General features: G+C 38.5%; 1 protein-coding gene across 7 annotated transcripts in view; it reads left to right on the top strand.

The window, feature by feature from the left end:
* SPHKAP (SPHK1 interactor, AKAP domain containing) overlaps positions 1-23336 on the top strand; it is a 191745-nt gene that overhangs the window by 125001 nt on the left and 43408 nt on the right. For 6 of the 7 annotated variants that reach the window (XR_009730753.1, XR_009730755.1, XM_061387103.1 and 3 more), the window contains exons 4-5: positions 20685-20744; positions 22988-23122. Coding sequence is in view for 5 of the 7 variants with exons in the window: in XM_061387103.1 (XP_061243087.1) it covers positions 20685-20744; positions 22988-23122 (195 nt within the window). In the remaining 2 variants the exon portion in view is untranslated. The remainder of the gene's footprint in view (positions 1-20684; positions 20745-22987; positions 23123-23336) is intronic. The other variant, XM_061387070.1, reaches the window with a different exon arrangement.

The following is a 23336-nucleotide window of genomic DNA, read 5'->3' as shown; positions in this document are numbered from 1 at the left end:
AGTAATAGTCCAGCGAAACACAGATGGGGCCAAAATGGGCCACTGATATGGCCAATTCAAGATCTCTATATCTTCATCTATGACCTGGTCATTCTTCATGTCCTTAGCAGCTGTTGTCTGGACATCTGCTGCGCCATGCACTTGGGGAGATGCACAGTTCTCACTGACAAGACAGCGGCCCCACTCTTCATTAGCCTACCTTCTGTTTGGGAAAAGGGCTTCCAAGGTAGCACCAGTGGTCAAGAACCTGCCTGCCAATGCAGGAGACATAAATGAAGCATGTTTGATCCCTGGGTCAGGAAGATCCCCTGAAGAAACTGACAGCCCACTCCAGTGTTCTTGCCTGGAGAATTCCATAGACAGAGGAGCCTGGAGGGCTATAGTCCATGGGGTTGCAAGGAGCTGGACACAACCGAGTGACTAACACACACACACACACACGTTCGGGGGAAAAGACAGGAATAATTTAAAAATATTTATGCAAATTGTAATGACTGCTGTGAAGGAGAATTGCATGGTGCTATAAGCAAAAAGCAGAATCATCAGAAAAATTCACTGTGACAAGGTAGTTCATAAGGAGGTCTGAGAGATATGAAGAAATCTGACCCTCATCATACTCTTCAAGACTGAATGTGGAGATCAAGTACACAAAATCTCCCATTGGCTGTTTCTCCATCTAGGGTCTCTGGACTGTTGAAGACACTGGCAGCAATGTGCCCCAAGGAACTGGAGTAACAACTTAAGATCCTGGAATCTCTAAGAATTGTACTTAAGCCCTTAAATACTACTGTTGGTGTTTGCAGGAGACCAAGATTTGCCACAGAGTACAGCTTGTCAGAGGCTTTACCAGGTGGTGCTAGTGGTAAAGAACCAGCCTGCCAATTCAGGAGACTTAAGAGAAGTGGGTTTGATCCCTGGATTGGGAAGATCCCCTAGAGGAGGTATAGCAACCCACTCCAGTATTCTTGCCTGGAGAATCCCATGGATAGAGGAGCCTGGCAGGCTACAGTCTATTGGGTCGCAAAGAGTCATACATAGTTTGCAGGGGAGCTAGAAAACAACAGAGCAATGTCTTCAAATTTTTGAGTGAAATGACTTTTCAACTTGGAATTTCAAATTTTTATTTACTCCTAGTAAAGTAAAAATTTATTTGACAAGATTGATTTGAAACCCAGGAATATTTTTGTGCTCTCTTCTCCTTTCCTTTCAAGTGAGAAAATATTAGCTGGCAACAGACAAAGCATGATGATGAGGTGTGGACATTACAAAGAAACAAAAGTCAGGGCTCCAGCTGTCCTCACCCGGACACTACTATCTCCTCCTTTGCACAGAGAAGGGTGCATTTTTTAATCTTTCCAAAAGCTCAACTCAATTCAGTCACTCAGTCGTGTCCGACTTTTTGCAACCTCATGTACTGCAGCATGCCAGTCTTCCCCATCCATCACCAACTCCCAGAGCTTACTCAAACTCAGGTCCATCGAGTTGGTGATGCCATCCAACTGTCTCATCCTCTGTTGTCACCTTCTCTTCCTGTCTTCAGTATTTCCCAGCTTCAGGGTCTTTTCCAGTGAGTCAGTTCTTCACATCAAGTGGCCAAAATATTGGAGCTTCAGCTTCAGCATCAGTCCTTCCAATGAATATTCAGGACTGATTTCCTTTAAGATTGACTAGTTTGATCCTCTTGCAGTCCAAGGGACTCTGAAGAGTCTTCTCCAACTCCACAAAAGTAGACAATTCATAGTATCCTTCAGTTAAAAGCTGACATTTGGAATCTCAGACACAAACTATAATAAATTTTTTTTTTTAATTCTTGATGGATGCCTCAATGATTGAAGTCAGAAACCATGAAATATTAAGTCTAAACACAAAATGAAACAAAACACAAAACATTTTCCTGCTCTCTTGCTGGCAATGATGTCTGGAGAGGTCAGAGAATGTGAAGTGTTTGAAGAGCATCTGAGTCACCTATCTATTTCAAACACTTGATCCCATAATCAAAGCTTAAATTCAGAAGTTTATTGGTCATGTCTTGTTAACAGCAAGCCTAGAGCTAACTTGAATTAACACCTCCATTACAAAAGTCATTTTTCCAGAAGTCATTGCCTTAAATGAATAAAGTTCAAGAAAGTAAATTGGAAAATAAGCCAGAATTAGGATATATGTCAGTTTTACCAACAGAGACAAAAATCCAATGAAGGGAAAAAAGAAAACAACAAGCGGTCATCATGCAGAAAGTCTCTTTGAAACATGAATATTTTAATAATTAATCAAAATCATTGTCAAAGGAAACAAATGTGAAAGACTAGTTTTTATCTCTTCAGAACAATAAATAATCCCCTCTGGCATTTTTTTGTTTCTCTCTAATTGCTTTATCTATCTATCTGATTATTTATTCATTGTGTGAAAATGACAGACTTCAGAATTCCAATTTTCAAAGACTTGGCTTTAATGGCCATTAATTTGAAAAGCAAGTTACATCTAAGCACTTGCCAGTCTGTTAGAACATTTTACCTTAATGAGTCTCTGAAGAGCTCTAGGAATCCAAGCTATAGGGAGCAGTGATTCAGATACATGCTTGGAGCTAATGACTTAATATGTAGCCACAGAGCAGGCCAAATGAAGTAGTTCTTACACATCCAATGAAATAGAATTGAGAACAACTTTCAATGTAGATAGTGAATCTGAATAGTTCTTTTCAAAAGAAGGAAAAGTACATCTGTATCGTTAGCAGCTTGATTTGAGGACTAAATTATCTAAATAATCAATTCACTTTTCTGTGTGGCCTCAACCAGGATGCACATTCAGCAGTTGCTGTTGCATTTTTCTTTTTTGTAATTTTTTTTTTTTTTTGCATATACCAGTGGAATGGCAGCATCCCTTAATTATTGACAGGGACACAGTTTTTGCTCAGATATACCTAAGGCATCCGGGAGAGGTAAAGCTTGGAGTTATTTGTTTGTTTGGATGTCACATAATATAAGAGATGCTAGTTAAAGGCCTAGTTTAGATTCATTATTTGTATTTTAAAATTAGATTCAGTATCATTTATTCCCAGTGATTGTAAGTATTTAAATGGCCTTTCATCTACTCTAAAATAATTGAGCTGCTAAGGCTACAAACATCCATTTCTACACTTTTTACATTTCTTTGTACAAATATTTATAACTTTGAGAAGAGGAAATGGTGACATTACAGGTGAAAATTAGAAATAACTTTAACAGAATTTTAAAGAGTTAAAACATAAAATTCTACAAAATTTAAAGCCATGCAGTATTTTTGCTCAGTTTACGCTCAGTTTATCTATTGCATTTTGTTCTAACGCATATCATCTAATGCATTTCTATTGCATTCATTTCATGCCATAGTCAAAACTCAATATTCTTATCATGCCTGAAGGAAGATTTTTGTCAGTTAACTGATCAGCTTTTCAACACTGATGAAAAGCACATTCTCAGCTGGTTTTTTAAATGTTTTAAAATAAAGCTACCCTATATATGCTTTCATATGCTATATTGAGAAATTGAAATCATGCATTGGATTCAATGGGGTGATATGTATGTATAACAGTTTATGTTTTCTCATTCTCATCAAAGACATTTATTTCTAAGAATAGAGTCTATTTTGCCTGCAGATCCGTATAAGTTCCCTCAAACAGCACTATTCATGTTAAGCAACTTAGTAAGTGATGCTTGTTAAGCGGTGGTTGATGTTTTTCACATGTCTACATTTCTGCTGCAAATTATAATCTTTCTACTCTCCCTACGTGTAGTCGTCTCCCAATTTCATGTCTGTCGCAATCACCCGCTGGTTTTATGGCATGTGATAACAATATCACCCATACCACTTTCAGGTATTTAGATAAATAAGTCATAAATGCCCCTGAGAAAAAGAATGAAGGCATTTCTTAATAAAATGTTTTATAGCTTGAAAAATACAGTAACACAGTTCTTGTATATATTAGATTCCAAATAGAGAAGTAAACATTTATTAAAAAAATAGTTTAATGTTCTTCTTTCTTTAATCACAGGGATTTATTCTGCTTTATCAAAACTCCAGAGAAGAAATTCTTTAGGCAAAACTTCTAGGACTCTAAGAATGACTTTTTTTTATTAATAATATGATTTTTTTTAATCTCATGCATTAAAAAAAATTATTGTCTTATAGTTGCTTTACAATGTTGTTAGTTGTGTTACTGAACAGCAAAGTGAATCAGCTATATGTATACATATATCCACTCTGTTTTGGAATTCCTTCCCATTTAGGTCACCACAGGGCATTGAGTAGAGTTCCCTATGCTATGCAGTAGGTTCTTATTAGCAATCTACTTTACACATACTATCAATAGTGTATATATGTCAACCCCAATCTCTGGATTCATCCCACCCCCACCCCCTTGGTGTTCATACATTTATTCTCTACTTCTGTGTCTCTACCTCTGCTTTGTAAATAAGATTGTCCATACCAGTTTTTTTTTTTTTTCAGATTTCACATAAATGTGTTAAGATATTTGTTTTTCTCTTTCTGACTAACTTCACTGTGTATGACTATCTGTATATAAGAAGCCAAAATTTAATTGCTTTACACTCAGAAATAGCTGTTCTTTATAAAATTCTATTCGTGTTGTTTAGGTTATTTAGATTAAACCTTATAAAAGGTTTTGTGTGAAAAAAGTTAAAGAGCAGCACTTTAAAATAGTTCACCTTTACACATTATAATCCAGAAAGCAATAAAATGTCATCTAGTGTACTCCAATGTTCTTTATTTTGTATTTCATCTAATCTTCACAGGAATTATGCAAATTATTATAAATTTATGACCCCCATTCTCCCCATGGTTTATTAAGACTGCTGCTGCTGCTGCTGCTGCTAAGTCGCTTCAGTCGTGTCCGACTCTGTGTGACCCCATACACGGCAGCCCACCGGCCTCCCCCGTCCCTGGGATTCTCCAGGCAAGAACACTGGAGTGGGTTGCCATTTCCTTCTCCAATGCATGCAAGTGAAAAGTGAAAGTGAAGTCCCTCAGTTGTGTCCGACTCTTTTCGACCTCATGGACTGCAGCCTACCAGGCTCCTCTGTCCATGGGATTTTCCAGGCAAGAGTACTGGAATGGGGTGCCATTGCCTTCTCCTTATTAAGACTACCAACTATTAAGAAGTGAAATCAGGATATGAAAACTAAGCTTGTCTGAAAGCAAAGCCCTTCTGTTTCTTCTGTACTCTGTGCCTCAAAGATTGGTCCAGCCATAGACAGGGATCATATTGTCCCATTTACTGTTTCTGGAATTTCCTCCATTGGTATTTGGTGAAACCTCTAAAATTTTAATATTCTGAACAATGACTTTGTCCTCTACATAGAAAACATAGGACTACTTTGAAAGCTTTGAAAATTGGGTGGCTTTCTGCTACATAGCTTACTTATTTCTTCAGTTCTTTGTTGTTAGTTCCTTTATTATGGCTGTTCATAGACTTTAAGGCTCTGGGTTATTTCTGGCTTTCATAACCTAGGGACAGTCCTGTTCTTTCAGTCTTTCTTTTCTAGACTATGTTTATCCAGATTAAGTAGAGTTAACCCTTTGAACTGAAGGCATCCAAGAGAATGCAAGAACTTATAAGGAAAACAGCAGTTTGAGCACAATGAATTTTGAAGAGTGAGATGTGTAGAGCCATCATATTGAACTTGATAACAAATAAGAATTTCATGCTCAAGTCGTGTTTCAGAATCAGCAAAAAGATCTCGCCTACCATCTCCTGAGGTGTTGTTCACCTGTCAAAAAAATGTGAAGCCTCTGACTACTTCCCCTACCCAACACATGCTCTATTTTTCCAAGGGAAAAAATATATATATATTTTCCCTATTAAACATGCTAGTGATTGTTGTGATTCTCTGAAACTTGGTTTAATTACAGTAGGCAAAATGGGGACTTGAGAAATCATCTTGATCAAAAAGAAAACAGAAGTTTGCTGTCAAGTAGAAGATCCCCCACTGCCACTGAGGATGTCTATAGCAAGTCATCTACTCAGTTGATCAGCATCTGAGTTTTCTTTGCCTGCATTACCCCTGGACATGACTCCTGAGAGTTTAGGACTGTATCTCAGCTCTTTGTGTTAGTAATCTAAATAACCTCTGTGAGAGAAGAAATAAACAAGGTGGAACCAAGTCTGATACATTCTTTTTCCTTTCAATTTAACATGCAAAAAAAGGTAAAACTTCCAGATAAACCCTGTTCTAAGGGAAATTTGACTCATCCCTGCCCCTCCATCCTTGGGCATCACTTTTATTTTAGAATCATCCCCCATTATCAAGAAGAGATAACAGGAGAAACTCTTATAGCCAAGATGATAGATGACAAATTACAATAAAAAATTATTATATCCTAAGAGTCCCAAATCCTTTTACCAGGGGAGATTTTGAAAAATAAATATTTTCTTGGCACAACCCAAATATCCATAAAGGAACAAATAAAATGCAGTACACTGTGGTGCTGGAGAAGACTCTCTAGAGTCCCTTGGACTGGAAGGAGATTAAACTAGTCAATCCTAAAGGAAATCAACCCCAAATGTTCATTGGAAGGACTGATGGTGAAGGTTAAACTCCCAAAACTTTGGCCAGCTGATGGAAAGAGCTGACTCATCGGAAATGACCCTGATGCTAGGAAAGATTGAGAGCAAGAAGAGAAGGGGGCAACAGAGAATGAGATGGTTGGGTGGCATCATCTACTCAGTGGACCTGAGTTTGAGCAAACTCAGGGAGATAGTGAAGAACAAGGAAGCCTGGCGTGCTGCAGTTCATGGGGTTGCAAAGAGTTGGACATGACTGAGCAACTGTGAACAATAAATTTTAATCACCAAAAATAAAAACCTTATGTTTTGTTTCTAAGACACATGATTTTAGTTATACTAAATGTCCAAAACAGGCAAATATGTACAGATATAAAGTAGATGAGTGATTGTCTAGGGCTAGAGGGAGGGTTCGGTTCAGTTCAGTTCAGTTCAGTTGCTCAGTCGTGTCCGACTCTTTGCGACCCCATGAATTGCAGCACGCCAGGCCTCCCTGTCCATCACCAACTCCCGGAGTTCACTCAGACTCACATCCATCGAGTCACTGATGCCATCCAGCCATCTCATCCTCTGTCATCCCCTTCTCCTCCTGCCCCCAATCCCTCCCAGCATCAGGGTCTTTTCCAATGAGTCAACTCTTCGCATGAGGTGGCCAAAGTACTGGAGTTTCAGCTTTAGCAGCATTCCTTCCAAAGAAATCCCAGGGCTGATCTCGTTCAGAATAGACTGATTGGATCTCCTTGCAGTCCAAGGGACTCTCAAGAGTCTTCTCCAACGCCACAGTTCAAAAGCATCAATTCTTTGGCGCTCAGCCTTCTTCACAGTCCAACTCTCACATCCATACATAACCACTGGAAAGACCATAGCCTTGACTAGATGGACCTTTGTTAGCAAAGTAATGTCTCTGCTTTTCAATATGCTATCTAGGCTGGTAATAACTTTCCTTCCAAGGAGTAAGCGTCTTTTAATTTCATGGCTGCAGTCACCATCTGCAGTGATTTTGGAGCCCCAAAAAATAAAGTCTGACACTGTTTCCCCTGTTTCCCCATCTATTTCCCATGAAGTGATGGGACCAGATGCCATGATCTTCGTTTTCTGAATGTTGAGTTTTAAGCCAACTTTTTCACTCTCCTCTTTCACCTTTGTCAAGGGGCTTTATAGTTCCTCTTCACTTTCTGCCATAAGGGTGGTGTCATCTGCATATCTGAGCTAATTTATATTTCTCCCAGCAATCTTGATTCCAGCTTGTGCTTCTTCCAGCCCAGCGTTTCTCATGATGCTCTCTGCATATAAGTTAAATAAGCAGGGTGACAATATACAGCCTTGATGTACTCCTTTCCCAATTTGGAACCAGTGTGTTGTTCCATGTCCAGTTCTAACTGTTGCTTCCTGACCTGCGTACAAATTTCTCAAGAGGCAGGTCAGGTGGTCTGGTATTCCCATCTCTTTCAGAATTTTCCACAGTGTATTGTGATCCACACAGTCAAAGGCTTTGGCATAGTCAATAAAGCAGAAATAGATGTTTTCCTGGAACTCTCTTGCTTTTTCCGTGATCCAGCAGATGTTGGCAATTTGGTCTCTGGTTCCTCTGCCTTTTCTAAAACCAGCTTGAACATCAGGAAGTTCACGGTTCACATATTGCTGAAGCCTGGCTTGGAGAATTTTGAGCATTACTTTACTAGCGTGTGAGATGAGTGCAATTGTGCAGTACTTTGAGCATTCTTTGGCATTGCCTTTCTTTGGGATCGGAATGAAAACTGACCTTTTCCAGTCCTGTGGCCACTGCTGAGTTTTCCAAATTTGCTGGCATATTGAGTGCAGCACTTTCACAGCATCATCTTTCAGGATTTGGAATAGCTCAACTGGAATTCCATCACCTCCACTAGCTTTGTTTATAGTGATGCTTTCTAAGGCCCACTTGACTTCACATTCCAGGATGTCTGGCTCTAGGTGAGTGATCACACCATCGTGATTATCTGGGTCATGAAGATCTTTTTTGTACAGTTCTTCTGTGTATTCTTGCCACCTCTTCTGAGTATCTTCTGCTTCTGTTAGGTCCATACCATTTCTGTCCTTTATCAAGCCCATCTTTGCATGAAATGTTCCCTTGGTATCTCTAATTTTATTGAAGAGAACCCTAGTCTTTCCCATTCTGTTGTTTTCCTCTATTTCTTTGCATTGATCGCTGAAGAAGGCTTTCTTATCTCTTCTTGCTATTCTTTGGAACTCTACATTCAGATATTTTTATATTTCCTTTTCTCGTTTACTTTTCGCTTCTCTTCTTTTCACAGCTATTTGTAAGGCCTCCCCAGACAGCCATTTTTCTTTTTTGCATTTCTTTTCCATGGGGATGGTCTTGATCCCTGTCTCCTCCTGTACAATGTCACGAACCTCAGTCCATCGTTCATCAGGCACTCTATCTATCAGATCTAGTCCCTTAAATCTATTTCTCACTTCCACTGTATAATCATAAGGGATTTGATTTAGGTCATACCTGAATGTTCTAGTGGTTTTCCCTACTTTCTTCAATTTAAGTCTGAATATGGCAATAAGGAGTTCATGATCTGAGCCACAGTCAGCTCCTGGTCTTGTTTTTGTTGACCATATAGAGCTTCTCCATCTTTGGCTGCAAAGAATATAATCAATCTGATTTTGGTGTTGACCATCTGGTGATGTCCATGTGTAGAGTCTTCTCTTGTGTTGTTGGAAGGGGGTGTTTGTTATGACCAGTGCATTTTCTTGGCAAAACTCTATTAGTCTTTGGCCGGCTTCATTCTGTATTCCAAGGCCAAATTTGCCTGTTACTCCAGGTGTTTCTTGACTTCCTACTTTTGCATTCCAGTCCCCTATAATGAAAAGGACATCTTTTTTGGATGTTAGTTCTAAAAGGTCTTGTAGGTTTTCATAGAACCATTCAACTTCAGCTTCTTCAGCGTTACTGGTTGGGACAAAGACTTGGATTACTGTGATACTGAATGGTTTGCCTTGGAAACGAACAGAGATCATTCTGTCGTTTTTGAGGGAGGGAAGGAGGGTACCTGGGGAGAAATAAAGATTGATTGCTAATAATAAAGATTGATTGTACATTTCCTTTCATTGATGGTAAAAATATTCTAAAATTTACTGTGGTGATGATTGCACAACTCTGTGAATATATGAAAAACCATAGAAGCATACATTCTACATGGATAAGTCATATGGTATATTAATTATATCTCAATAAAACATATATTTTAAATGGAAATCTAAAATAAATATCATGTGTTTTTATCTGGTAAATGTATATCAGACATTAAATTTATCCTCATACTCCAAAAGAATTGTCTTTAAAACAACAAAAATTTTGGGAAAATGAATAATTACTCTAGAGTAGCATCCTTATTTTTCATTTATTTTTTAGGTTAGCAGTAAAATTGGCCTGACTTATGGTTAGTTAAAAAGCCTGTCATTGCTTGAAAGTCTATGCCTTTTACTTGAATAGCTACCCCACAACAGCATTTCAAAGTTATTTTTAAAAAAATATTGCCAATGAAAATAGAGGAAAATTTGACAGTCTCAAGTGTAAATAAAACTTCGTATTTTATTTTGCATGATTGCTGAAATCATTTCAAAACAATAACTGGATACACATGCAGTGTCATTCCAAACAGTCAAGTATGTTCTAGAATGTCTGACAGCTCTGTGGCTTGACAACATTGATATATAAATTGCCGTTTTAGTTTTCATCAACCTAAAGGACTAATCAGAGGAAAAGGCACATCCTTTAAAAGGTAACCATGGTCCAGGATCCTGAATCTAGCAGAAGTCTTTTGGTTGAGGAAGAAAGGAGGCAATTTTTATTTTGAAAGATTTGTCAATCAGCATTTTAAACTACCAAATTAAGAGATCCTCTCATCACCACATGGCCAGATGGCTGCATTGTTAGAAGCTGCAGAAAAAAGGAATTGGGTTTCTTCTAAGATAAAGCCTAAGTATATATTTGGTCATAGTAAACATTCAAATGCCTAGATTTCAAAAGCAATTTGACATCATGATCTTTGTTAACGTTTTCTAAGCAGAATCTCCATAAGAATAGAAATAGATTTTAGCTGACTTCAGGAGAGATGAAAACATACCCAGGAAAGTAAAGCAAGGTTCCCACATTCTGGGCTAAAACCCACTTGTCATATATCCTCTTGCACAGCGATTTGCTTTTAGTGGGTGCATTATGTAATGGCATTTCTCAACTGTTGCATTTGACTATCTGAACAATCCAAAATGTTGACTAAAATGAATACATGAAAAAATGAAACTGTCCACATACAGTGGATCAGTTCAAAGACTGAAATCTGAAATTTTTACTTGACACATTAGTATTGTTTTTATCTGACTTAATTTGCATTGAAATAAAACTATTTATTCAGTTCAGTTCAGTCACTCAGTCACGTCCAACTCTTTGCAACCCCACAAATTGCAGCACGCCAGGCCTCTCTATCCATCACCAACTCCTGGAGTTCACTCAAACTCATGTCCATTGAGTCGGTGATGCCATACAGCCATCTCATCCTCTTATCGTCCCCTTCTCCTCCTGCCCCCAATCCCTCCCAGCATCAGAGTCTTTTCCAAAGAGTCAACTCTTCGCATGAGGTGGCCAAAGTATTGGAGTTTCAGCTTTAGCATCATTCCTTCCAAAGAAGTCCCAGGGATGATCTCCTTTAGAATGGACTGGTTGGATCTCCTTGCAGTCCAAGGGACTCTCAAGAGTCTTCTCCAACACCACAGTTCAAAAGCATCAATTCTTTGGCGCTCAGCTTTCTTCACAGTCCAACTCTCACATCCATACATGACCACAGGAAAAACCATAGCCTTGACTAGATGGGCCTTTGTTGGCAAAGTAATGTCTCTGCTTTGCAATATGCTATCTAGGTTGGTCATAACTTTCCTTCCAAGGAGTAAGCGTCTTTTAATTTCATGGCTACAGTCACCATCTGCAGTGATTTTGGAGCCCCCAAAATAAAGTCTGACACTGTTTCCATTGTTTCCCCATCTATTTCCCATGAAGTGATGGGACCAGATGCCATGATCTTAGTTTTCTGAATGTTGAGTTTTAAGCCAACTTTTTGACTCTTTATTAAATATAGCTAACTTAGAAAAGTTGTTATGAATTGTTTCTTTGTAGTTGTTTTGTGTCCAACTCTTTGCAACCCCATGGACTCAACACACAAGGCCTCCATCTCCCTCACCATCTCCCAAAGTTTGTCCAAGTTCATGTTCATCGTATCAGTGATGTCATCCAGCCATCTCATACTCTGACACCCTCTTCTCCTTCTGCACTCATCTTTCCCAGTATCAGGGACTTTTTCAGTGAGTCGTGTGTTCACATCAGGTGACCAAAATATTGGAGATTCAGCTTCAGCATCAGTCCTTCCAGTGAATATTCAGGGTTGATTTCCCTTAAAATTAACTGGTTTGATCTCCTTGCTGTCCATAGGACTTTCAGGAGTCTTATCCAGCACTACATTTCAAAAGCATCAATTATTTGACCTTCTGCCTTCTTTACAGTCCAGCTGTCATAGCCATACATGATCACTGGGAAGACCATAGCCTTGACTATAGGGACCTTTGTTGGCAGAGGCATGTCTCTGCTTTTCAACACACTGCCTAGGTTTCTCATCGCTTTCCTGCCAAGAAGCAATTGTCTTCTGATTTCATGGCTGCAGTCATCATTCTCAATGATTTTGGAGCCCAAGAAGAGGAAATCGGTCACTACTTCCACCTTTTCTCCTTCTGTTTGCCATGCAGAAATTCCAGATGTTCAAGCTGGTTTTAGAAAGGCAGAGTAACCAGAGACCAAATTGCCAACATCCGCTGGATCATCAAAAAAGCAAGAGAGTTCTGGAAAAACATCTATTTCTGCTTTATTGAGTATGCTAAAGCCTTTGACTGTGTGGATCACAATAAACTGTGGAAAATTCTGAAAGAGATGGGAATACCAAACCACCTGACCTGCCTCTTGAGAAATTTGTATGCAGGTCAGGAAGCAACAGTTAGAACTGGGCATGGAACAACAGACTGGTTCCAAATAGGAAAAGGAGTTCGTCGAGGCTGTATATTGTCCACCTGTTTATTTAACATCTATGCAGAGTACATCATGAGAAACACTGGGCTGGGAGAAATATCAATAACCTCAGATATGCAGATGACACCACCCTTATGGCAGAAAGTGAAGAGGAACTATAAAGCCTCTTGATGAAAGTGAAGGAGGAGAGTGAAAAAGTTGGCTTAAAACTCAACATTCAGAAAACGAAGATCATGGCATCCGGTCCCATCACTTCATGGGAAATAGATGGGGAAACAGTGGAAACAGTTTCAGACTTTATTTTTTTGGACTCCAAAATCACTGCAGATGGTGATTGCATCCATGAAATTAAAAGCGCTTACTCCTTGGAAGGAAAGTTATGACCAACCTAGATAGCATATTGCAAAGCAGAGACATTACTTTGCCAACAAAGGCCCGTCTAGTCAAGGCTATGGTTTTTCCAGTAGTCATGTATGAATGTGAGAGTTGGACTGTGAAGAAAGCTGAGCACCAAAGAATTGATGCTTTTGAACTGTCGTATTGGAGAAGACTCTTGAGAGTCCCTTGGACTGCAAGGAGATCCAACCAGTCCATCCTATAGGAGACCGGTCCTAGGTATTCATTGGAAGGACTGATGCTGAGACTGAAACTCCAGTACTTTGGCCACCTCATGCAAACAGCTGACTCATTGGAAAAGACCCTGATGCTCAGAGGGATTGGGGACAGGAGGAGAAGGGGACGACAGAGGATGAGATGGTTGGATGGCATCACTGATTCAATGGACATGAGTTTGGGTGAGCTGCAGGAGTTGGTGATGGACAGGGAGGCTTGGCGTGCTGCAATTCATAGGGTCGCAAAGAGTCGGACACGACTGAGCCACTGAACTGAACTGAACTGAATGGGGCCAGATGCTATGATCTTAGTGTTTTTTAATATTTAGTCTTAAGCTGGCTCATTCACTCTCCTCCTTCACCCTCATTAAGAAACTTTAGTTCCTCTTCGCTTTCTGCCATTAGAGTGGTATCATCTGCCCACTTGACTTCACATGTTATGAATTACAATCTACTTAAAATTATTTATATTTTCTTATTTTAATATAGTTTTAAGGTTAACCTTTTCTCATAGTAGCTTTCACCAAAACATCTTAAATCACTATCTAATAAAGTATAGTAAAATTTTATTTTTACGTGCCTACATCCTCCATTTATGAAAGTAGACTTATAGGTAAAATGCTTGACTTAATAATACAGAGAAAACAGTGTATCACCTACAAACATTAAAATGTTTACTATGTGTGAGTTCCTTTGAAGAATATTTTATTAGATTATTGAAAAGTCAAAATCATAAAGTGGCATAATATTCTGTGATACTTATTCCTACAATGTTTCATTTTAAAACCATAATAATGACAGAAGAGAGGCTTTGAATTTAAAAGTTATGCACAACCATAAAATTAGCAAGAAAAGTTGTTTGTGTTCTCTTGATGATGATACTGTGTTTCCATCTGCTTTAACTGAATGTATCTGCAGATGCTCTAAACAAGGACAAATGCAGACACAATGTGAAATCCATTTTATGTGAAGAACAAGGAGCCTTGAGTCCAAAAAAAAAACTAGTACCTTTTATGTGTATTTATTATGATTCTCAACTTTTTGCCTGTTTCTTTTTTTTTAGCAAATCCTTATTAGGGGATAAAGAAGCCAATTTTTAAGCACTTTAGGCCATATCAACAGCCTGATTCATATTAGCCCAGTTAATCCTCCCATAACTTCTGTATTTAATCCCTTACATTCTTGTTAGAAGAAAACTATGCAACAAATAAGGAAAATATTTAGTTAAATTGATGATTATTACACCTATCCCCTGTGATACGACTTTCACTTCACACATATACATTTATCAACAAGGATTCATTGAGCATCTCTGAAATGCCAGGCAGTGATAAGCACTAAGGATACAGTGATGACCAGAATCTGACCTCATGAACGAATAATCTAGTCCAGGCTGAAGGAAATAAACTGTGCTCAAGAACAAAGGTAATTAAATAAACACCTGTACTTTAATTCATGTCAATGTATGGCAAAAAACCACCACAATATTGTAAAATAATTAGCCTCCAATTAAAATAAATAAATTTTAAAAAAATCTTTCCCCATATCACTTGACACACAGTAAGCCTCCTACATAGAAACAAGTTCCGTTCCAAAAGCGCATTTCTAAGTTCCATTTGTTTGTAAGTCCAACAAAGTTAGCCTAGGTACCCAACTAACACAGTTGACTATATAGTACTGTACGGTAGTAGGTTTATAATACTTTTCACACAAATAATACATAAAAATGAAATACAAAAAAGCTAAAGTATTTTTAATCTTATAGTACATGCCTTGAAAGGCACAGTAGTATAATGCAACAGCTGGTAAGCGAGGGCTGGCATTGAGTGGACAGGCAGGAAGAGTTACTGACTGGAGAGGGGAGAGAAGGTGGGGACAAGGTAGACATGAGGGATTGTCAGCAATAGCAGATGGAGGGCAAGCTGCAATTTCATTCACCTCTGACATTAATAACACAGGTTCTGATTCCTTGCTGGATTCAAACCTATCTACCTTTTGGAAAAAATGGTCCAGTGATGTCTGGGTTGTAGCTCTCTTTTTTCTCATCATGGATGGTATGTTCACATCTTTGAATGTTTGCAAATTAAAGTTTGTATTTCGAGGACTTACTGTATTTGGATTTGCACATACAGTCATTTGACAGATAACTCAGTGACATTGAGAGTCCTTTGGACTGGGAGGAGATGCATCCAGTCAGTCCTAAAGGAAATCAGTCTTGACTATTCATTGGAAGGACTGATAATGAAGCTGAAGCTCCAATGCTTTCGCCACCTGATGTAAACAGCTGACTCATTGGAAAAGACCCTGATGCTGGGAAAGATTGAGAAGAGGGCGACAGAAGATGAGATGGTTGGATGGCATCACCTACTCAATGGACATGAGTTTGAGCAAGCTCCAGGAGTTGGTGATGGACAGGGAAGCCTGACGTGCTGCAGTCCATGGGGTCACAAAGAGTCGGACATGACTGAGTGATCGAACTGAACAGTAACATCACTCCAAATTGAGATAAAGTGTCAACACAGAGCAGTTACACTTATTCCTAATTGGATGATGTCTCAGACATACCGACTCAGCCTCCATGCAGCCCATTAAACCATAATGAATAATCTCCTAGGCTTTAATGTTGGTCATACATAACACTTACCCTAAGCTGTTAGAAACTTTAACTTCCTGTTACCAAGTTTCCTTATATAATGTCCTCCTGTTTAAGTTTCCTCCTGTAATAACATGGGAGCAGTCTCACTTGCAGGAATGGAAATACCTAATTCTAACCCATAGGTCTCCTTCAATTCTTATTGCACAGGAAGTGTATCACAAAGTTATGAGTTCCCCTTTCATTCATCTTTTAAAAGTCTGCTGAAATTATTCCGAGTCTTTTACTGTTCAGAAAGAAGGACATTTTGTCAACCCAGTTTGATCTCACTCTGGAGTTCCTCTAGAAAGTTTTCTTTGCCTTGGATTTCACAACCTCTGTCTTCTCCTTCTCCTCAGGCTGTGCTTAATACAGAGATTCTTATCATGCATTACTCAACAGCTGGTCAGGGGAAAACCATCCATTCGTTGTTTTGTGCCGTTTTCCCTCTTCTGCTAATTACATGTGTCCTGCCTGCCTGCCTGCCAAGCTCACCTCAAATCTGTCTTCTCAGAGATGCCATTTGTGATGAATCCCTTTTCCCAGCTTTCTCCACCGGTACATGTGCCTGTTACTTCTGTAACACTTCATGGTCATCTTTTTAGGGATGCATTCAGCTTTCAGCACAGCAAAACTTTCTGAGAGCGAGAAAAACATCTGTTTGTCTTCTCAGCACCCAGCACCAAGCCGTAAACCTTGGAGGTGTAGGACCCTTAGTCCTCCGATCAACGTATACAATCTCCACTCCATAGCAACCATTCCCCAGTCCTACTGGACAGAGGCTTGTCGTACACTTTCCACTCAGAGTTCAGCATCAGAGGATGGCTGAATCTCAAGTAAACAGTCCACAGTCATAGAGAGTGAGCATATCCTAAGAGCATTTCCATCACAGAGACCATTTCACTGTGAAGTGCACTTACAGTAAAACTATCAAAGCTTCAATTTCAGGGCTCCTCGGGTACATAGGATCCTCTCGTAGGTATTCACAAAGTTATATGTTTTTGTGATTTTCGAATTGAAGATATTTAAATTGAGGTTGTCTCTTTCCATTCAGACTCCCTGCATCTTACCTGTTCTCATGTGGAGGGTCATCAGAGTGACCCCAGACATGTGTGGGGTCTGGCTCAAAAGAAAATGAGTGGATTTGTATTTCCTTGAGATATGTTTATGTAGTTTGAGATCACGTCCATGTAGGAAGGTAGGAATGTCTTCCTGAATGCTCCCATCTTGGACAGAGGGTAACCCAGCCAGACATTGCACCAAGAAGGTTTCAGATGAGAGACAGTTTTCCAATTGAATGTGTCCTACCATCCCCAATACCAGAAATAGAAAATAGTAAACAAGGTTTATGAGCCAGGAGCTAGTCTGTGAAGAATTCTAGTCACCAAACATGTAAAATTACAAATACAAGATTGGGTTCCACTGGTGTCTAGACAACACAGAAGTTCCCCCCAGTGGAAAATTCAGTAACATAGCACTGAAAATTATAAATGTACCATGTCCTTGTCTTTCTTTTTCAGTAGGAATCAAAAGAGAATTTATCCAAATGTTAGTTTGTAAAGCACAAATTTTAATAGTATTAAAATGAATGAATATACCTATAGCCACTCATATACGAAAGAAATTATTTAGTGATTTCTCACGAGATTTGACAACAACCTGGAAAATGTGCAAGATATTATCAATATAAGTTTGTGAAGCTGAAGAAAATTAAATCAACAAGATTGGGGATGAATTATCTTTCTATTCTTGCTAGAGAAAATAATATTATAGCACTGCTTTTATATGAAGAGATAATCAGAGTATTGAGCCAACACTGTAGGGGGAAATATTACGTAGGTGTACCAGGCTGTTTATTAATAAAAATAGCATTTTTCAAAAAGTTCTTGTGTTTATGGTATTTGTCAGTCTTTTTAAATTTGAGATTTGTTGTGATTTCCTTTCTCTTTCTAAATAAATAGTCACTTTCACATCTAATTTAAACTTTTCAATTTCATCATTCTTTTTCTAAAGGAATGTCTCCCAAAAGTGTATGTATATCAGGCCCTAAAAACTTCCCCTACCACCAACATCCAGAAAGATGTATGGGTTCAGTACAATATAAGCAAGCAACTGGTTTGTGTCTTGCTTTGTTCCAGTCTTGGTCCAGCCAGCAAGTATGGAGAGTTTCCTCCTCCAAACATAGGCAGAGTTTCACATTGTAACACAAAATTAATTTTAAAAAATGTTCATCTTCAGAAACGAAATACAGTATCAGAGGGCAGAGAAATGGTTATTATAGATGCTTTTCTTGGGTCTCTCTGCTTTGCCCTCTTCCACTGTGAAATAGGATACTAGAGCTTTGTGATGCCCAGGGGCCAGGTAATGTACCTTTCTTTAAGGTGAATGGAAAATTGTCTAATCAATTCAATAACTGCCATCCCAGCTGCCTGTAATGAAAAGCCCCTGAGTACTAATGGATACTGAACCAGCTTTCCAAGGGCAGAGTTACTATTATTATATGAATATTCTCAAACTGCTCGAGATTGTAAACCAGGAAGCACCTACTCTCTATGCTTCCATTTGCTCTCTGTCTGTAAAAGGTCTCATGCCCGAATCTTCCCTATTAACCAAAAGATTGAGAGTGTGGGTGGCATTTCACACCCTTCCTTATTCCAAATGTCCATCAAGTTATTCTTAACAAGCAAATACTCTATCCAAGAAATGTACTGCAATGATATTGTGAGCCCCGGAAACTTGAAGAAATCTCTCAATAATTAGGATTAAAACAATAGTGAACTTTACACTTCATCAATATATAACTATTTTAATTTTTAAGGCCTTTCCCAAAATCTTTCCCTTACGGTTCTTTTCCAACCCCAAAAAGAAAAACGATGGACTCTAAGAAAGGATGACCCCAAACAACTAACTGAAATCAGAAATCCCTATATGCTTTCAGATATCCACTTAAGTCCAAATATCTGACCAACTATTCAGGTAATTAATATTCTCATCCAGTTTTTTATGGTCCTACTGTTTTTCTTCCTTTATTTTTTTTTAATTAGAGAATAGTTGCTTTACCACGATGTGTGAATTTCTTGCAGTATAGCAAAGTGAATCCATCACTCACATACATATGTCCTGTCTTCCTTGGATTTCCTTCCCATTTAGGTCACCACAGAGCACCAAGTAGAGTTCCCTGTGCTATTAAGTAGGTCCTTATTAGTTATCTATTTCATATATAGCAGTACCCAGGGTAGTTTATTTTAATTAATGTGATGTGGTTGTGGTTGTGTTCAGTTGCTAAGTCGTGTCCAACTCTCTGTGAACCCATGAACTGCAGTACGCCAGGCTTCTCTGTCCTTTACTATCTCCTGGAGTTTGTTCAGACTCATGTCCATTGAGTCAGTGATGCCATCCAACCATCTCATCCTCTGTAGCCCCCTTCTCTTCTTTCCCTCAGTCTTTCCCAGCATCAGGGTCTTTTCCAGAGTTGGCTCTTCACATCAGGTGGCCAAAGTATTGAAGCTTCAGCTTCAGCGTCAGTCCTTCCAATGAATATTCAGGGTTGATTACCTTTAGGATTGACAGCTTTGATCTCCTTACAGTCCAGGGGAGTCTCAAGAGTCTCCTTCAACACCACAGGTCAAAAGCATCAATTCTTCGGTGCTCAGCCTTCTTTATGGTCCAACTCTCACTTCCATACATGACTACTGTAAATACCATAGCTTTGACTATACAGATCTTTGCCAGCAAAGTGATGTCTCTGCTTTTTCAATACGCTGTCTAGGTAGTTTTTCTTCCAAGGAGCAAGTATCTTTTAATTTCATGGCTGCAGTCACCGTCCACAGTGATTTTAAAGCCCAAGAAAATGAAATCTGTCACTGTTTCCACTTTCTCCCCATCTATTTGACATGAAGTGATGGGACCAGATGCCATGATCTTACTTTTTGAATGCTGAGTTTTAAGCCAGCTTTTTCACTTTCCTCTTTCATCTTCATTAAGATGCTCTTTATTTCCTCTTCACTATCTGCCATTAGAGTGGTATCATCTACAAATCTGAGGTTGTTGATATTTCTTCCTGCAGTCTTGATTCCAGTTTGTGCTACATCCACCCCTGCATTTCATATGATGTACTCTTCCTAGAAGTTAAATAAGTGGGGTGGAAATATACAGTTTTGACATACTCCTTTCCTAGTTTGGAATCAGTCTGTTGTTCCAAGTCTGCTTGTGATGGTTTTAAATTATAACAATTCTTTGAATGTTGCTCTGAATTACTATTTAATCTTGTAGCTATTGTTTTTACACTCTTATTTATCCAGACACTTATTTAAGATAGCTACAGAAGCATCAGAGTTTACAAGATTAAATACATTAAAAATTAAATAATGAGACACGAAGAACTCCATTGATAATACATGATATGAAAAGTGGTGGAGAAAGGGAGCAGGAAATAAGAGAAAAGAGAAAACCAGCAAGAAATATTTGCTGCAATTATAAAGAGTTTGCAAGTATTAAAAGCTTTTTTTTTTCTGTTTCATGAGATTTAACAACCCTCTAAAAACCTGAAGATTGTGTTGAGACTGTTACACTGGTTCTGTACAAAGAGGTTTTGTTTTGTTTGCTGGGCCATGAAAGGCAGAGGGCATTTGGTGTAATCAGTGGGAATCATGAGTAGGATATTAGAGACCCATGCAGAAGCTCAAAGGTAAGATGGCTGTTTCTATGCCAGATCAACTATATGGAAATATTTGACTCTTGAATCATTTGCGCGCAACTAATTCCTGCTTTCTTCAAAAAAGACTGTCAGGTTTTTCACTTAATTGACAGTTGTTGCCCTTTTCCCAGGTCTGCTTTGTGAACCTGGATGTGAACAAGGATGCATGCAGCACGGAGCGCCTGCAGCAGGTAACTCGGGGAACTGAACTCTGGGAGCTCCCTTCAAGAGCTGGCTGCACTGGCGAGAGACCTATCATGACTCTGCCTCAGTGATGCTCGCTTTGTAGGAGACTCATTAATTAGATGATTTCATCACAGCCCATCTCCCTGACCTCCTCCTGACATTTTTCTACAGTTTGCTCTCCTTACATTTGAGAATTGCTTTCCCAAGTAGTCTAGGCTGTTTCCTAAGCAGTCTCTTTCTCCTGCACCCCCAGTGCCTAGGAGTGACTTTTCTACTGCCCCCTTCTACGCACTCAAGCACTCTTTCTGTGATGACTTTTCCAAAGTTTTTCCAAAACCTGCTTGATACCAGCTAGCCCTTCCCTCTGGCTTGCTCCTTCTTGCTGCTCTCATCAAATATTTTATATCTAACCTCAGTTTCTCAGCCCCACACTCATCTGGGACTCACATTTTTTGCACTCTGTGGGAGATAAATATTCCAAACTTATCCAAGGTTGTGAGATTTCTGATGTAAATCCCTGACAACATGCAAAAACTTGAAGACTCACTCAATCCTTTGGAACCAGAGCCTGTCGGTACAATGGGAAGGGTTCGTTAGTGTGATATGATTTATCATTTCATGCCCAAAGCTGAAGATGGTTTGATTTTACTGTTTGGTACAACACTCTTTAATGTATAATAGTATACCATTTGCATCTTGATTGCCATAGGACAGTGGATCTGAAATTACTCAGTTACTCCTATAACTTCTTTTTCTTGACAGTGCTCCACCTGAAGATTCTCAAATTTAATTGTCCATACAGATAATTTATTACAGATTTCCACTGAGCCCCAAATATCCCTCATCTGTGTAGTACTATAGAGATTTTCAAAAGAAATTATACAAATAATTTCATTTTATAGAATTGTGGTGCTAAGTTGATCAGAGAGAGCAGGAAGGAACAAGCAAGCTGTCATCTTAAGAACTGTGTGTTTCCATCAAACTTTATGATACAGAAAATATGCATTATAGCATAACAGCATTTTTCCCACTTTTATTTCTCCAATTAATGTGATCTTCATGGAAACAAAAATGTTTCAGCAGTGATCTTTGGGACAGCTATTGCAGTATTTAAATATGCAAATAGATGACAGATATTAATTTTTAAATATGTGTGAAATGAAAATTTGGTAATATGAAAATTATATTTTCAGAGTATATAAAATAAATATGTAGATGTGTATTTCTGATTAATCTGTTGTATATGAATCTCTTAGAATTCTCTGTGTTCTCAGGTTTTGATTGTTTTTTTGTATCAAATAAACATTCTTTTGTTTGATATGAAAAAAAATAAGTATATATGTGGAGCACAATAAAAGACTAAAGCAAAAAAAAATGAAGACTGTATTTAACAAATTTATGACTGATTCGAGACAGTCTTTGGCTATTGCTTAAGGGCATACATAAGCTGATTTAGCTACATAAAGTTGTTCTCTCATCTTTCTGGATTTCAGGATACTTATGCGTGAAAATGAAGTGATAGTGCTGCCTAATTCATTTAGGAGTGTTGCAGTGATTGAGTGTAGCAATGTAACATACATGCAGTCCTTAATATGGTACCTCAATATACAGAAAAATCAATGCCAGTAATTATTTTATTATTAATATTATTACTGGGGGCTTCCCAGGTGGCGCTGGTGGTAAAGAACCTACCTGCCAATGCAGGAGACATAGGAGACTCGGGTTTGATCTCTTAGTTGGGAAGATCCCCTGGAGGAAGGTATGACAACCTACTCCAGTATTCTTGCTTGGAGAATCCCATGGACAGAAGAGCCTGGCAGACTACAGTCCACAGGGTTGCACAGAGTCAGACATGACTGAAGCGACTTACCAGGCAATTTTATTATTATTAGCTTCATTAGAACACATGATTATTAGTCAACGAGTTGCTTATTCAAGGACTTAAAAGGGAAGAAAAGTCCCAAACTACCATGGATGCCTGTGGTGTCACAATAAAATCATTAAGTGTTTACTTTGGGAAACTTCAAACTAAAAATGGTTAAATCTTTATGTTTAGGAAATTTTCTATTCCAGTCTAAAACTTTATACTTCAATTTTATACAATCTCTTCTCGTAATAATCTTAGTAGATTCAGTCATCTATATTATGAATAGTTATATGAGTATATTAGTTTTGCAAGTAAAATAATTTTGAGGTAGTGTTTTGGAAGTGAAAATTATCTCAACTAATAAAGATTCTTGTTCTACAGAAGTTGGTCAATGTTTCACCAGATCTTCCAAAACTTATAAGCTCCATGAATGTCCAACAGCCAAAAGAAAATGAAATTGTCCTCCTAAGTGGGTTAACATCTGGAAACCTACAGGCAGATTTTGAAGTTTCACAGGTAAGAAATAGTAGCTCTTGATAAGCAATTCACTAGTAAGTTATCTGTGGTCAGCTCTTGGCACAAATCAGTAAGAGGCCCAAATGAATGCAATATGTAGACTCCCATAGCATGTGAATCTAAATGTCTTTGTGTCCTATAATAGACTTTACTTGTACTTCTTTTAAATATTACCCCTTAAAGTTTGACAGAGTTTCCCTTACATTGATTTCTA

This window comes from Bos javanicus, chromosome 2, assembly GCF_032452875.1.
Source record: "Bos javanicus breed banteng chromosome 2, ARS-OSU_banteng_1.0, whole genome shotgun sequence".
Lineage (NCBI taxonomy): Eukaryota > Metazoa > Chordata > Mammalia > Artiodactyla > Bovidae > Bos > Bos javanicus.
The sequence above is the reverse complement of the archived record's forward strand: the minus strand, read 5'-3'. Positions and strand labels throughout refer to the sequence as shown.